Source organism: Scomber scombrus, chromosome 9 (genome assembly GCF_963691925.1).
Source record: "Scomber scombrus chromosome 9, fScoSco1.1, whole genome shotgun sequence".
Lineage (NCBI taxonomy): Eukaryota > Metazoa > Chordata > Actinopteri > Scombriformes > Scombridae > Scomber > Scomber scombrus.
The window spans coordinates 12923808-12941644 of record NC_084978.1 but is presented as its reverse complement, the minus strand read 5'-3'; the positions used below and the strand labels follow the sequence as shown (position 1 = coordinate 12941644).

The following is a 17837-nucleotide window of genomic DNA, read 5'->3' as shown; positions in this document are numbered from 1 at the left end:
CAACTCAGTTTTGACAGTTAGTACAGATATATACTTATATTTATATATATTTTTAAGCTTTGAGGCTGATAAAGGTCAAGAATAAAGTATTTGTTCTGTGATTTTGCCTCATGTGAACGAATAATGACTTACATTTTACACGTTCAGTCTGGAGAAAGCTCTCAAATGGGTCCTCAATGAAGAGCAACGGTTTTAAAAGCATGCAACCTCTTGCCTCCTACTGTATCACAACATTTCTCCTTCTTCAGATATCAGTTTCAGCTTTATCAGTTTACAGCAGCTCTTGATTTGTCTTCTCTGGTCAGTTGTTTCTCCTTCTCTCTAGTTTTTGCTACAGTTCTCGAATTAGCATGTGTTTGTCATTGCGATCGACATGTGAAAGTGAAAGACACCTCAGGATGACATATTTAGAAACTCAGTAACGGCTTTGCAGCTGCAGCAGAGGCCTGCCACAGCAACAGGAGGCCATTACAGAATCACAGTATGGTGTTCAGAAAGTCCAGCTCATCCAGCAGAAAACATTTATACAGAAAACAGTTTCTAAGGCCAGACGCATTGTGACACTGTGAAAACAGACAAAAACAACTTGAGTGACTAACAGAGATGTGCGTGCTTATGAATGCACACTCAGCCTGGACGACGAAGCAACACAATGATCGTTAAAGCTGAGAAGGAAGTATAATGCTTGTCAGGTTTAGCTTGTTATTTTGGTGTCATTGCAAACCACATGACAAGAGAGAAGATGCCCTATTTTAGTTTCCTGTCACTCGACTGAAGGTTGGCAAGTAGATATGGTCTTCCTGCAGATTTTACACAAATGAAGACAAACAAAATTTTGATTTCACAGGTCGTTTAGTGAAAGCTAAGATCATGCTGTTCACTGTAGCCGTTTACCCAAGTAAAAGTGCCAATAATACACTATAAAATACTCAAAACTACGCACTGAAAATGTTGCTTAAGTAAATGTGCAGTATTAACAGTAAAGTGTACAAAAAATATAAAAAGTAAAAGTACTCATCATATAGACTGTATACATTTAATTATAAAGTATATTTTACTTACATATATTATCAAATGATCTCTACTGATGCTGTGCGTAAGAGGCAATTTGGTGTTGTCATTTGTCAGCGTGATGCTACTTTATTTAGCTTAATATACTGCAACTGCACAGCAATTTAATATATGTTTCAAAAATGGATCATATATTTTATCTACTAGTCAGTAAGGTAAATTTAGTGGTGTAAAAACGACAGTATCGTCCCTCTGAAATGTTCTGGAGAACAAATACAAATGATCAGAAACTGGACATACTCAAGTGAAGAACTTCATAAGTGTGCCTAAGTAAGGTACTTAGAGGTACCCTGTGGGTGGTTTCACCTCTAGTAACACTATAACAATGTGAATATTTAACAGTAACAAATACGTAGAAGAGACTTTAGTTCCCAGAGAACAATGATCTCATCATTTTTGTTCCTCTTTTTTGGAGCCTTTTTTTCACCACAAAGCCGAATGCAGAACAGAAATGGAGGAATATGTCTTCTCTAAAAACTGTCCGGCTTTTTGTTTGACCTGCTTCTTAATGTGCTTTAAATGATAATCACGTTTGAGGAGAGCTTGCACATGCAGGGTGCGGTATGCTCACAGCACATTCACACCTTCAAGACATGCCGACAAAACTGTTGCCAGGCAACTGGACGGCTGCGGCATGAGCTCTTCACGTGTTGAAGAAATCAACCACAAGTACGGCTCACAGCTGTTTAAATGATGAAACCACTTATCTGACATGGCGATGGACGGGGAAAAACATTTTAAAAGTGGTAAAATAAATAGTCAGAAAAGTAAAATTAACAATATAGTACAGTGTAAGAATACTCCACTGAGAGTAGAAATCCTGTATTCAAACAGTTTGAACCTTACGGTAAAGGGTTATTTTTTGTTTTCTGTATTATTGAGCCCAAAAATTTTATAAAAGAAAATGTTCAAAACTCAATCTCAAACTTGGTGCTATAAAATTTAACATGTATAAAACCAATCAGTGCCCAGAATGTAGACTGGAGGACCAATCAGGTTCCAGCTCTTTGCCATGTGGCCTCACTTCTCTGTGACTGTGGTTAAATGAGATGAGAAGTTCTGAAACCTCCAAACTGATAAAAACAATAATTATCTATGACGCCAACACAAACACAAACTGAATACATTTACTAAAATCCAGAATATGATCAAAACCAGGATACCCATGTGCGTGTTAACTGTATTTGCTCTTAGTGGAATCATTATGGTAAGATATATACTTTATATACTACTGGGAGTTTTATTCTGTAGAAGTTATATTTTATAAGCTTGCTCTTTATGAAAAATCTGATTTATAAAGTAACTTGTCAGATAAATGTAGTTGAGTATGTGTGTGTTTGTTTTGTGGCGAAGTATAAAGCATTAAATGGAAATACTCAAGTAAAGTAGAAGAATCTCAAATTTGAATTTAGAAATTATACTGTTCTTGAGTTTATTTAGTTTCAAACACTGAGTTTGGTTGTTTAATTGTTGCAGTTTAAAAAAAAAAGAAAAAAAGAATTATGACAATAAAAATCAAATCCTCAAGTGAGTAGAGCCAGCAGCTTTAAAAGAGTGTTACTTTAATAAAATAGAAATTATAGTGGCTGGTCATTCAAATGTCCAGTTTAAAAACTCAAAGCTTAAAACATTAAAAATCACATAAAATATTATTTTCAAACTTTGAACACCACAACATCAGACATTTACCCACCTAATTAAATTATTAAACAAATATATTCTTTAATTTAAAAAAAAATCTACATTACAGTGCATCTCTCAAACTGGTATAGCTGCGTTGTTGTCAGTAGAGACTGCATAGGAGTAACATTAATGTGCAACCCTGCTGAGAGAGGAGTGAGTGCAAGACAGATGGAGAGAGGAGTTCCTCAGATGATGTGAAGGAGAGCGATGGCAAGAGCGATGAGGGTCAGAGAGGAAGAACTGAGAGATGCAGACGATTCTGTTTCTGCAAAAGGTTCTGTGTGCAGGAGCATCCACTTTTTCTCCTCAGATAGTCCCTGTTTGTCCAGCTCGGGACCCATCACCTTCCGGATCGTCTCATAGTATTTATCCAGCCATTGCAGCTAGAGGGAGAGGAGCCAGATCTCAATGAAATTCATAAACAGGTCAAAAGATGTACACTGCTAATTATATTTAATATTCCAGCTACATCAGATGAACTCTTCTCCAAATTATTCCAAAATAAAAATAAAAATATACGGTGTTCCACAGGGATCGATACTTGGACCACTTTTAAAACATAAATCATCATGGCTATGCTGACAATGGTGGAAAAACTACCCATTGGACTTAAGTAGAAGTAAAAACACCACAATGTAAAAAAAATACTAAATATAAATATATAAATCCTATTAAAAGTGAAGTATTATTAGCTAAATGTACTTAAAGTATCAAATGTAAGTACTCACCTGCCCCCAAGCTTGAAATATTATATTTTTCACAGTTATACATTATTATTTTTATTCAACATATACAGTATGTAGCATTTTACTGGTTAAGATGTTTACTAATTTTAATTACTTCATATACATTATATATGTCTATATTAGGGCTGTCAATTGATTAAAATACTTAATCACATGTTTTTCATGAGTTAACTCACGATTCGTCCCAAATTATCCGCACATTTTAAATTTTTTCCTAAATGTACTTTTAAAGTGATATTATTCAAGTTTTTATTTACTCTTATTAACATTTTTATGCAAATATATGTTTATTATTATTGAAACAACCCAGAACAATGAAATACTGCATGCTACCTAAATCTGCTGTCAGTTATTATATCAGTTAGGAACTAGTTACATTCACTCACACGTTAACGCACGCACGCACGCACGCACGCACGCACACACACACACACACACACACACACACACACACACACACACACACACACAAACACACACACACACACACACACACACACACACACACACACTTAGGGCCTGATTTACTAAAGGTATTGTATAGAACATCTGGCAGGGCTATGGAGCTGAATTTGCCATTTATAAGACTCTTTTCTTTATTTATTTCTGCTTGTTATCCAAAACGTTACTGCTGCATCGCTTCCTTATTTCCAAACTACAGTCCAAGGCAAGGGTCAAACACAACATGCACACATTAATCGAGCGTTAAGAAAAAACAAATAAAAATAAATGTGCAAGACCTGTTATTAACAGCAGCTGTCACCATACATAAAGAGTCAATGCAGACTACTACAGTATGTCATATGAAATGTGTTTTTTGTAAGGTGTCACACACCATAAAGGATGGGAACTGCTATTTGGTCTTTAGCAATTTATTGTATTTTATATGGTTTTTAATGTAAAGTCTTAATCTAAAACATAACTGATAACTACAGCTGTCAAATAAATGAAATGGAGTAAAGGGTAAAATATTAGCATTTGCACTAAAAACTAAAAACTTTACATAGTTACTGCCACTGTATACCGACACCACTGAAATCTATCTTCCTCTAACAGCTTCTGCTTTAGAAGGCAAGAAACAAAACATAGAAGTTGCTTTCACACGTGGTTTTGTTGTCTTGAAGGCTGTTTTGATCACTGAGCTGCAGAGAGCTTTGCCGGAAACATAAAAGGGGATTTTACAGGAAACAAGTACTCATAGAGTAGGAAAATTAAAGCTTGATGACACTCTCTAATACCCAAAGGTATTTACAAATTAAATCAGGAAACAGATCTTATCTTTGGGGAAGTAAACCTTTATTAAAGCTGGTTGCAATCGTTTCTGGGTATTTATTTTATATGTCAGATAAGATATTAAAAAAAAAAGACATGGTGTTGAATTTGCCAGTAGCTTCTGATTATTTACTCAGCAGTTATCTAATTAAGAAGGGATCATCACAACCTAAATGATACACTGAATTAATGAATTAAAGGACAACACCAGAGCTCCTCCAGCTTTGGCTGTTGACATCAGAAGAATGGAAAAACACTTCAGACTCACTAAGTCTGGTTAGAGATACTATCTGTGGCCAGGTGGTTGAAACCTTTGCTGAGCAGCTGTGCAACATCTTTCATTTTATTTTTACACTATCTTTTCAGCAACAAAGGGTTCCTACGTTCTGGAAATATTCCACAATTGTCTGAGTTGCTAAGACTAAACTCCCTGCGACATGAAATGACTTCAGGCCAGTAGTGTTGACATCTTTAGTTATGAACACTAGAGAGGCTCATTAAAAACAAGGTTTTATCACAGGTGAAAAATCCCTTGATCCCCTGCAGTTTGCATATAGGTCTGGCAGAGGTGTGGAAGATGCTACTATCACACTGCTCAGGGCTTAAATTTCTCAAGCATAGAGCAGCTTTAAATTAATATAATACATAATTCAACACATTGTACACATTTCCTCCTGGATAACCTTTCAGGCTCACAAATCTTTTCTTGCTTTTATCCCTGCACTACTACATTTTCTGTATCGCTGCCTTGAAGAGATTAAAGCTCACGTCAGGCTGTTGTTTACAGATCTCTCCTCAGCTTTTAATACTATCCAGCCACATCTGTTGGCAGGAAAGCTAATTCATCTTTTTTAAACTGGACTCTAATCTGGTGGGCTGGATACTGGATTCTTGACTGATAAGGTGCCAGTGTCTGAGGTTAAATTGCTCCTGCTCCACTCAGCTTCACTCTTCCACTGGTTGCCCTCAAGGCTGCCGTCTCTCTCCACTACTCTACTTGTACACCAATGACTGTTGCAGCAACTACACCAACAGAAACATTATCACGTTTGTGGATGATTCTGTGATTGATTTTATGTCTTTAAGTGGGGGAGCAACATCGGGCCTCTGGTCAGTGATTTTGTATCTTGGTTTGTATCTTCCTCCAACTAAATGTGTCTCAAACTAAAGACGTGATTATCAGCTTTAGAAAGACTCTTCCTACTCTTCTATTAACCAGCTGACATTGAGCTGATGGACATCTATATAAAAAAGATTACCTCAGTGTTGTTCTCAACATGTAATTGTTTTGAATATCGAGTTGCTTCCGGAAATCAGTTTTAATGTTCAGCATTGTCGCAACAGGGTCAATGGTATCATCAAAGTGGCAAGAAAGACTTCAGGGAGCGGCAGTTAACTGATCTTTATAATAGGAAGGTGTTCAGAGAGGATAAAGTCCCCTCGTTTGAAGTCTGAATTATTACCGTCAGGTCATCAGTTGAAGGTGTGTGTTATGAGGACTAAGAGATAAAAGTTTTCCTTTGTCCCTGCTGCCATTCAGTTGTTAAATGATAGATAATAGATAGTAGATAGATAGATAGTATTGCTTATTTGCACAGACTGCTTACTTGACTTCTGCACTTTTACCTTGATGCTAAATTAACTGCTTTCAATCACTTTGCCCACTACGTCCTGTTGTTTGTTTATGTGTCCATCAGTGTCCATTTGTGTGTTTTTGCATATTCTGGCTGCAAACCAATTTTTCTGCAAGGGACAATAAAGATACTTTGAACTTTGATATATGAGCCAAATAAATACTAACTAAATTTGAGGTATAATCCTTACCTGTACTGAGCTAAGAAGAGAAGTGTCAATCAGCTTTCTGTCATATGGAACCAGCGACACTGTGTCAAAGGTCAGGTAGTTATGACCATACTGAGGAAGAAAGAAACACAAGTCTTATTCACAAAGAAACAACATCACATTGCTTATATGAATTAAAGACATGATGGCAGACTATCATAGTTGCGACTTGATATCTACCATCTGTGGTTACCTTTGTAATAATGGGTACAATCACTGCAACATCTTCAATGCGGATACCAAAATCATTCTCCTTGTAATATCCAGGTTCTAAGATGAAAACAACATCAAGAAGATATTTCTTCACATGTACATTTTCTGAGCTACTACTGCTACTAATTATACCACATGTAAAGTTTATTTTCCTTAAAATGATCTCAGTGTTGGGTTATCTTTAGAGGATGTGGACTTATAGAAATATCTCACCTATAGATGTAAACATGCCTTCTCTGAAGGGAATGTTGTTGGTTTGAAAGCCAACTGGCCCTAGAAAAATAATACAATATTACATTATTAAAAATTCAGAACATCAAAAAGTGAGTGAAAACAAAGCTTAAAATATATTCTACCTTTGTTGTAGCAGCACTGTTATGCATTTTATTATTAATGGAAGTTTGGTGTTTTACCATAAATCCATATTTATCCTTATTTTCCTGCAACCTAGCATGCTGTTCTTTGGCATTTACTTGGAAAATGCAAAAAAAAATTCAAGATTAAGTTGTACACCCTATGGCTCATTCTCCTAAATTATTCATAGGTTTTCAACTTTTTGTCAAGAAAAGTAAGTGTAACATTAGAAGGCTGTTTGATTTCAAAAATTAGCTATGTGCTCAAATGTGCAAATCATTTACTAGCTTTTAAATTTTTTCACCCCCAGTTATTAGCACCACCATGTAATGAAGCTCAAATTCATGTAAAATCTCAAACAGCTTCTATCATACATGCATTTGAAATATTTTTCCGAGGATGGATTTTTGTTTTCAGTTGTGTTATTAAATGTAACATGAGTTTTAAATTTGTAAAAACATGGAAAATAAAAAGGGCCGTACACTCATGAACTCCAAAGTAATTTCCAACACCGTGTCCTGTGCCGTGGCCGTAGTTCAGGCCCACCTCCCACAGCGCCCGACGACCCAACATCTCCATATTTGCACCTGTCGATGGACAAAAGCCACACAGAAAGCTCTGAATCAAACATCCTGCTGTAGACACGTCTGCTCAAAAAATAATGGCAAAATAATAGAGAGAGAATAATAATAGAGAAATAGGGCTCTCTAGTGGTTAAACTGGGAAAGTTTCAGGATAGAAACACTGAAAACTGCATTTTGACCTGTTTTTGAAATGAATTTCCAACCCACCTCTTGTCCCTGAAGGAAATATGGTTCGAGATATTTCAATATTTCCCATGAGCACTCGAGTGAAGGCCTCCTGTGAAGTTAGGCATTTGGTTAATGGCAGAGAAACTTTGTTTAAAGGAATATTTTTTAATTATGTGACTTAAAGGATATGTGAAAGAACAAGTAATATTAGTGCAAAGAATGAAAGTCTCAATGGGGGAAGTTTTTTTATAACACTCCACTGATGAACTGCAGTATTAAACTCTTTACCATCTCTCATGTTTTAATGAAAAAAATTAAATATCCCTTCAAACATTCACAGCGTCACCTTCTGCATTGCTGTTGGTGTTCCCCAGTGAACTGTCCGGGTGATGTCAGTGGTCCCATCTCTGTGGTGAGAGACAACATGACTCATTTCAAATGCAACTGACGTGAAGTGAAACTGGAGAGTCTACATGTGTTTATACTCACAGATACTGGCCACCAGAGTCCACTAAGTACATCTCATCAACTGTCAGCTTCCTGGTGGTGTCTGCTGTTGGGCTGCAACACAGAAAAACAGGAAACTATAGAAACAATAGAAACAACAGAAACACGTTGCCTCATTTATGGTGGCTTTAGGCCACTTAAAGGTTCATACAAGTGTTTAAGATGCTTATAGGGAACCGATCTAAATGCAGATGGTGTCATTATTCTGTAGTGATTACACTACATAATATAATATCATAATGATAAGTTAAAGCAAGAGATGTTTCTATTGAAATCTCAGTTGTCTGAGTTTTCTTTAACACACGACAATGAGAGGCAGAAAATCAATTTAAGAACCTCTGTTAAAAGGCAGTAAAATCACATGCAAAACCACTTCCATGGTCCTTAAAGACTGTTGCAAGAAACACAAAAATTAGACAATCTAAGCGATGAAGATGAAGTCCGAAGGGTAAAGGTAAGAATGAGAGTTGATTTTACCTGTAATGGGCAAGTGCAGCATTGGGTCCACTTGCAGAGATAGTCTCGAAGCTCGGGCCCCTGTTGTCCTTCTGTTTGCTGTAATGATATTCATATAAGCTCTGAAACCCAACTATTAATGAAGTGTTATCATAATTACAGTATTATAATCACTAGACAATCACATTTTTGTCAAATAAATAAAAATAAGTGTTTTGCTGGCTTTCCACTTTCATTTTACTGTATGATAGATTTCCTGGCTTCCTGTTCAGCAGATACTATATCTCTTCACTACACTCACCTGCGGCATTTATCGACATACGCTGCAGCAGTCATCTCAGTCTCCTTCCCCTCGGGCACAGCCTTCTCCAGCCACATCAGCAGCTGGATGACCGCCACTGCATCTCTCACCTAGACGGAGCCACAGTTACCAGGCGAGTGTCAGCTAACATACTCTCAGCATCAATCACAACTTCATAAAACATACAGGCTGAAGCTTCACATGACATGACATGGCAGCTCAGACAGCTCTGGACAGGGTGACAAATGTGTGAAGTTGTATGTTCACTGAAGTGTTCGAGCGCTCGATGAAATTCATTCATAATATCCTGCCGGTTTGACAACGAGGACTGATTAATGAAGTCAGGGAATGATAACACTTTCACATAAATATTTTAGAGACTTACAAATACAAGAGTTCACAAGTATGCATTTGCATGTACAGTGCATTTGGAGTGTGTGTGTGTGTGTGTGTGTGTGTGTGTGTGTGTGTGTGTGTGTGTGTGTGTGTGTGTGTGTGTGTGTGTGTGTGAGAGTGTGAGTGTGTGTGTGTGTGTGTGTGTGTGTGTGTGTGTGTGTGTGTGTGTGTGTGTGTGTGTGACATACGTGAGCATCCCTCAGGATTCGCTGCTCAGTATCATCTTTCACAGCTTTAGTCGTCAGCACAGGAGAGTAGGAGCTTGTCATTAGTTTATCCTACATGATGCAGAGAAACAAAAATAATTGAAGCAAAAAAAATATAAACTATAAAATGATTTATCCTGGAGAGGCCCTTTTCTTCTTTCTGATATCTTTTGTATGCATTTACTTCCACAACACTGGATGTATTATTGCTGTTGTAGAGGAATATATCATTTATGAGTCACTGGCAGCTCAGATAATGTGGTTGATGATGTTGCAGCATAATTGTGGTTTGTTAAAACATAAACTTCTTTCACATATGCAGTTTAATGATCCACAAATTAATGAATTTGTCTTATTTAAATGATCTTAAACCTGACTTTTGTTGTTGAAAGATAACGTGTAATATTGTCATGTCATCTATATGTATTTATCATACCTGTGAGTATTATTTTCAGTGTGCAGCGGTTAATTTGATCTTCACTGAATAATGAAACGTGTCCTACAAGGGACACGTTTCATATTACATATAGTCATTTGATCCATTGCTAATATGAAAATATTGATTTGTGCAGCTTTAAAAACACAACACAAGTCAGAAATATCCTAGCAGCAACACATAGTGCTTACTTAATACAGCAACAACACAGCAATACAAACAATCTTTAAACTGTATGTACACAAATGCATGCAAGTTTATGCATTTACAAGATTTAAAATATCATGATATAAAATGACAGTGACAGTGTTTCATGACAGAAGTGAGGAGACATACCTGTGGTGTAATGACTTCATAAAGTGCGTAATTTGTGTACTCTGTACCAATCCACACTTTCACTAAAGGTTGGGCCACAAAGGTTTTGAGTTCATCTTGGACAGAGTTGTAGTCTTTTAGCTTCACACAGAGGGGTCCATTACAGCTGGTGTTTAGGTACGTCTTCAGTAAATCTGTCATTCTGGTCTCGTGTATAAAGAGCCTGGTAGATATGGATGTGTGATAGAGGAAAAAGTAAAAGTGGTTCATAAAATATATTATGGTTAATAGAAGAGAATCCCTATATGTCATTATACATAATAAACACTGACAACAGATTTGTGTGGAACGGATCTAATGAGAGAAACAGACACATCATTTGAAAGAAATCCCACTTGTTCTAATCCCTGAAAAATTGATTTACCAGATCTCATCCATCGTCAGCAGTGTGTAGGAGTAGAAGAAGGGATTGTATGGGATGTCGTTGCCACGCAGATTAAACAGCCCTGAAAAACAAAAAAAAAGCATCACCCCTGAGTGTGAGCACAACAGCTTGTACATTCATTTATATCATCCCTTGGATCCACCTGAGCCAAGACACACTTTGTGCATCTAATGCTTAGGTCTGACGTACGTGACTTTCACTGTGTTCCTGTCATTGAACAGAGACTCACTAATTATGAAATCAGGAGTCAGTGTCCTCAGCCGTCTTCCTGTGTGCTTTATGAGGTAGATGCTTTTGAATAATGTACTATTCATTTACAAGGTGCTGAATTGAATAATCAGATTATCAGATAGCAACGAATAATAGATGACAGATCATTTCATGTTATATTAAATGTCTTTTTATTATTATTATTCTAATCTTTAAAATATTCAAAAACATTATCAACATTTATTTTTTTTAAAGTAAATCTAGACTGAATGTTTTTGCCTTGAATATCTTTTTACACGATACGAGTCCTTTATTGGGATATTTTGATCATTTTCATTAGCAATCATAATTTTAACAATAATTTAAGTATGATAATATGAACATTTTTTGACATGTTTTTCTTTTTGTAGTGATTCTCATCATGGGATCAAATTCATGATTTACCAGTTATTAAGTTAAGGACGAGTGAGTAGGATTTAGTGGCATCTAGTGGTGAGGTTGCAGACTGCAACCGAATAAATACCCCTCAACTACCTCTCCTCTTCCAAGCAAGCAAGTTTGTCTGTATTGGGCTACTGTAGAAACATGGTGATGCATATAAAGGGCTCATTGTAAGCTAACTAAAACACACTTATTCTTATTTTCAGGTGATTATACACTAATGAAGACATACTTATGATTATTATATTCCATTTCTGCCACTAAATTCTACACACTGCACCTTTAAGTCAAGTTCAAAACTATTAACTGACTATTTTGAGATTAAAATCTAATTATATTGATGATGGCAAGGAGTTACATAATCCCCCCCAAATATTCACGAGACACTGGTCTTAAATGTATTTGTTTTTCAGGCTCTGTGTTTCAGCACATTTAATCTGAACTAAATTAATGGACACTATATTAAAGTGCCAAGTCTCAGCTTTAATTTGAGAAGGTTTATGTCTACATGGAAAATACTGTGTGGGAGATAGCCTGAGGAACAAAAAGGCTATCCAAACTTTACTTACTAATACTGTCTGCGCTGTATGTGAGGCTTATATTAACGGCATCTTTCAGTGAATTCATTGGTGGCTCAAGCAAACCAATTTTTTGTTTCTTTGGCAAAGTTACTTACAAGCTGTTTCATCGAGTGCTGACAGCAGAAGAGCTGTGGGCTCATAAGGATTGTCCCTCATCTGGTTCCGTATGTGCTCCACTTTCATCTGCCAGGTCCTTTCTGTGAATGCACACACACACACACATTTTACTTTTATTTACGTCCAAACAGCAAACGCTTGACACATGACTTGACTTTCTCCTCAGGAAGTTAGTGCAGCGTTCCCTCTCTAAATGTGAACCCTGCTGCCACACACAGCAGCGTTTTTTTAGTAACTTGGCCTTTTTCTTTGACATTCTTGTCGTCTACAAACTGCTCATTACTTTATGGACTCTACCCAGACTGCCAAATATGAACACAAGCAATTACATCCAAGCCATATGACACAGCATTTTAAAGTACTTAAAAACCTTTATCCAGATTATACTCAAACACACACACACATGCAAGCACACGCAGACCATTAGTTTTATGATGCTCTCCATTTGTCCTTTCTTTGACCATAAAGACTAATTGGGCCCAAGGGAGTCCAGATGACTTCCTTATAGCCTTATAGCCTTTTCCATTCCCTCTTAGTGAGTATTTGATTTGTCAGCCAGCCATATAAACATGAATGAGCTGTTTATGACTGTGTTTGCGGAGTGGCTTATTGCTTTTTGTCCAGTTTTCAGGCATTTATCAGCACATAGATAAAGGGCACCACACAGGCAGACCAGCAGACGACAGTATGTGTGCGTATAGTATAGACACAAGCTCTCACACACACACACACAAACCCACACACACACACACACACACACACACATACACACACACACACATAGAAACTTACTTATAACCCTGTTAGGCAGGGGCTCGGGTTGGTAAGTTGGGATGGGCGGCCTTTCCTTCCACACCTCGTCGACCAGGTTAAGAGGGATGGACGCCATGGTGCGATTGCTTGACTCCAAGTTGATCATGTAGCTCTCTTGCGTTTCTAATGGAGGAAATTGCAGTTGATTAGATGATACTGAACCAAATCAATCATAAGTAAACAGTCTGCATGGCGCCTGGAGGCTCTGTCAATACATTTTTCATCTTAGTTCGACGAGCACTTTATTGATGTTAACCCAGACTGACAGGACGGAGACAGAATAGAGGCTTACTGAGGGAGAAGAGGAAGGGATCAAAGCCAATCTTGCCACCCGGTGGGACCTCAGCGATGAGCCACTCTGCGATGCTGCTGATGGACACTGAGGAACATCACACATGACAGACTGTGGTCAGGTTATTATTGACTTTAGAGGATGTGACAGAATAAATCCAGCCTGGCTACCTTTGGTGATTATTGTGATACCTCATAACTACATTCAAAATGCACAATCTCTAGCAATGTGATCATGATTCAGAGAACATAAGCACTTTCTGACTAAACTAATCCAAATGTGAAAGTTTGAAGGCACAGTGTGTGTGTCATAAAGCAGTAATTTACAAAAATATATAAATGATTATGTTTACACGTAGAGAAAGATCACTTTCTGGCCTGTATTCTGTGTTTTGTCACTGGGTGCCAGGAGTTAATGATTTAAGAGAGTTTCTTTTTAAAATAAAGTATAAGACTGGTGTTGTTGTCTTATTGTCGACAAATCCCACAAAAAAATCTGAACCAGTGATGTGTTAGCTCGTCCTTAAATACCTCCCAATCTTTTCTATGGTTCCCAAAACTGAAGCCCATTAATTCCAACTGAAAATCTTTTAAAACATTTCTAAAAAAGGTAAAAAAGTGTTTTTTTGAAACCGCTGGCCTCTGTGTGTTTTAGCAAATGCTACTCAAACAGGAGTAAGTTTGAGCTGTGGATCAATACACAATTAATGAGCTTGTGGAACTGAGTCACAATAAACTACAGTGCCCATGTTCACTTTAATGAAGAAACATTACAATTACACAGCCAGCGTGGCTCACTGATGTGTTTTAATCGTTTTTGCACAGCAGTGGATGTTATATGTCAGACTTTGGCTGCACGCACAAGCAATATTTGGTGCTAGGACCAGTTCATTGTTGGTTTTGGACTTTCCACTGAAAGATTTGTTGATAAAACAAATAAAGAATTTCACCAGATTTATCCTTTAAGAAAACAGACAAAAGCAACTTATAAAACACACTAAAAAGTATGACAACACATATATGGCATAAAAAATATACACAAAAACAGAAAAATAAAACAGGTAAATAAAAAAGGCACTATAAGTTGCTTGTAAAAGGCTAAAGCTCAGTGTAGCCAACATCTCCAATTATATTAAAAATACACATATTGAACATAGCTGCCAAATTGAAACATTTTAGTTACCTGGAAATTCCCTTTTGTTGGATTCAAATCCATTTAAATGTTTTGAAATTATGTACCAGTTAAAAGTTTGGACACACTTTCACATTTTAGGGAATGGGGAGGTGTATCCAAATCTTTGACTGATACTGTATTTGGGGAATTTTATGTCTTCCTTTGAAAGCTGAAAGATGAGAGTTTTTGTCTGTTTTTCTGTTTTAGCCACATACATTATGTGTTGTTAAATTGGAAAATTCTCGTTTTGTTAAAATAACCACTTGTACATATGCATGGGTTTTAAATGACAGAGTTGACGTTTCACTTCAACAAAAGCTGATTTATGTTAAGTTCAGAGTTTTGCAAGTACATAAACACCAACGTCATATGTTCTGTGTTAGAAGTGTACAGAAAAACAGAACATTCACTGAGTTTATCTTGTTTTTGAACTATTTTTATCATGTGAATCCTGTAATAATAGGCTCAGCATTTATGAGGCTATATTTAGACAGGAACATCAAAACCACAAAGATTTGACTGGAATCCATATGACCTGCGTTGTCATAACAAGTAACAACAATATGATCATGCCCACCATCTTTTTCCAGCTCCCAGTTGCAGTCCATCTGTCTCTCAGCCTGAACCCAGTAGCGGCTGTCTGTCCACATCGCAGCCTTGGTCCGAGTAACTACGGCAGTGCCTGGGGAGAGGCAGGACAGCAGCTGCGTTATGGAGAGGCCAATAGGGACAGTGAATTACAACCGCCTATAAATGTCAGAGTTGACTTCGAACAATGCGTGATAGGCCAGCTAATCTTATAAAATATATGTGTGTGTGGAGGAAACAGGTTAAGAAGAAACACAGAGGTGTGGGCAACCTGGTGATGTGTGGTGGATGTATAACCAGAGCTTGTAATCCTCTACATTGTTATTCCATTGCTGTTCCCTCACATGAGAGAGATACATTTACAATAGGGAGCAACAGCAAAGAATTTCCCAGACTGTGTCTGATTCTTAATGGAGGTCCGCAGACAACTGATAAATGAGTCAATTGACAGAAAATATGACTTTTTAAAAAGGAGTTTGTTGTAATCAGCACTTCACTGATTTGTAATCTGTCTTATCCTTTCATCCATGGCAAAGCTGAGTACAGAGATATGTATGGTCATTAATTCTTACTGTGTGAAACAGATCTTATGATTTACTGGTCAAGTTACTCTGAGAGGGAACGCACTGATGAATGAGAAGATGCAGTGATGCAGTGCAACGGCGCAATGAGAGCGATGAAACTGAATTGAACAAGAAGCAGGCTGTGTAGTGGGGATGTGGGATGAAAGTAGAGGAGCTGCATGACCGCGGCACTCAGACGTGGGGAGTTGAGTCATGGGGAGGAGGAGAAAGACGACGAAGAGGAAGAGGCAGGAAAAGATTGTACTGTACCTGCGGAGCCTGTAAAGCCGGTCATGAAGGCCACCCTGGCATCACGTGGTGCAATATACTCACTCTGATGGAGAGACAGAGTAGATGAGACTCACACACACAAATACACACATACACACAAGGTTAAACCCTGGGGATATTAATTATGATGGACAGCAGATGTACCAGGTGAGCGTCAGTGCCAGGGATAATGTAGGCAAAGATATTCAAGGGAATCATTTGCTCTCGTAACTCCTTCAGCTGGAGAGTGGTATTTACTGCTGTGCTGGGGAGGTACTGTAACACACACACACACACACGGACACGCACACGCACGCACACACACACACACACACACACACACACACACACACACACACACACACACACACACACACACACACACACACACACAAACACACACAGACAGACAGAGAGAGACAGAGAGTGAAAAGTCTTTAGATTTAATCAAAACCTGAAGAAGTGCTGAATCAGCCCTTTCTGTATCTCCCACTGTAATCATTAACTGTTGAACATGTGCAGTAATCATTAACCATAACTGCATAAAACTAATGCAACATGTTTCATGAGGAGAAGCTTTCTTGTTTGAGGTCATTTTTATGACTTAATTTTATGACATTTATTCCACTTCAAAAATAAACCTGTTGAGCTCACATTGCATCCAGTGATTGCATTAATCTTACCGGCGGAACCGCAGAGCAATTCCTCTCAGTCCGCTCAGAGGGAACAGCACCAATGGTGTTTCCTGAAATGAGAAGCACGTGGTGACAAGAGACAAATAACACAAAGGTAGTGACTGAGCTGAGCTGCTCTATGTGAGCACACTGTCAGGTCAGCACAAACTGACTCAGGGACTGTCAGAGATTTATATGGACAAAAACACTCAAAGGTCAATCAAAGGAAAGGACTCAACAGCAACTACAACTGGAGTCATGGAATCAGTCGATATAGTGTAATGTAATCATGTCCATGTTTGTTTGTAATCTGTTAATCACACAAAAAGGCAAGAGTATTAGATAGAGCCTTTATCTCCTAAGATCAATTTTTTTGAATTAGGATGAATAAACCAACAGGCACAGAAAGAGCAGATGGCAATTTGTTCTGCGTGACAACGTGACCACATATTTGTATAACTGGAGGGTTTTAAACACATGCAAGTCTGATTTTAATTGCAAAGCATTCCTCTGATACTAAACTGTAACAAGAGAGCTGTTTTGGTTTTTTACTTTTATACCACTTCAAAGTTTGTCATTATCATAAACAAATAGAAAATTGATCTTCACTGTCTTCACTTGGAGAACAGAAACTTGACATTTCCACACACAGAACAGTTTGAAGAAAAACAGGAACTTTTTACCTGTAAGTGCAGCCAGGGACAGAGCCAACAGGCAGCCATAGAAAGGCATCTTGGGACCGCGAGTCCGTCACGAACAGAGTCACAACACAGAGTGGCTACAAAGCAGGTGCTCCGATGTGTATGCAGCATATGTGAGAAAGTGGGTGTGGGTGTCTGGTGAGAGATTGCGAGTGGGTGTCTGCTAGTAAGTGTATGAGTGTCCCTCTCTCGCTCTCTCTCTCTCTCTCTCTCTCTCTCTCTCTCTCTCTCTCTCTCTCTTCTTTCTCTCTCTCCTCCTTCCTCCTCTTCTGCCACCACTCACTATCTCCTCCCTCTGCGGCCCTCTGATAGGAATCATGTGCAGTCTCTCTGGGGGTGGATCTTGGCACTCAGAAACATTTCTTTTCTTTCTGACCTAAAATATAATGTGTCAAGCCACTATGACCACCCGCTTTCTT

At 37.9% G+C, this 17837-nt stretch overlaps 1 protein-coding gene across 1 annotated transcript; it reads right to left on the bottom strand.

Annotated features, from left to right (window-relative positions):
* Positions 1–2472: 2472 nt before the first annotated feature.
* xpnpep2 (X-prolyl aminopeptidase (aminopeptidase P) 2, membrane-bound) lies at positions 2473–17624 on the bottom strand. Its single transcript, XM_062426221.1, has 21 exons — positions 17401–17624; positions 16727–16788; positions 16209–16319; positions 16044–16107; positions 15200–15304; positions 13450–13536; positions 13137–13280; positions 12323–12424; positions 10975–11056; positions 10572–10773; positions 9782–9871; positions 9198–9307; positions 8918–8995; positions 8423–8494; positions 8280–8340; positions 7973–8042; positions 7664–7768; positions 7041–7100; positions 6808–6884; positions 6597–6686; positions 2473–3137 (listed from the first exon to the last, which is right to left on the bottom strand). The coding sequence occupies exons 1-21, from the start codon at positions 17447–17449 to the stop codon at positions 2940–2942; spliced, it is 2019 nt and encodes a 672-aa protein (XP_062282205.1). The 5' UTR covers positions 17450–17624; the 3' UTR covers positions 2473–2939.
* Between the last annotated feature and the right edge of the window lie 213 nt (positions 17625–17837).

What these genes read in the sequence shown, in the direction of transcription:
- xpnpep2 (XM_062426221.1), bottom strand. Translation starts at nt 17,449, where the DNA reads ATGCCTTTCTATGGCTGCCTGTTGGCTCTGTCCCTGGCTGCACTTACA. An exon ending in GAATCCTGAGGGATGCTCAC is followed by an intron (nt 9,308 to 9,781) that starts GTATGTCACACA and finishes GGCTCCGTCTAG; the next exon opens with GTGAGAGATGCAGTGGCGGT. An exon ending in AGGCATGTTTACATCTATAG is followed by an intron (nt 6,885 to 7,040) that starts GTGAGATATTTC and finishes TTTTCATCTTAG; the next exon opens with AACCTGGATATTACAAGGAG.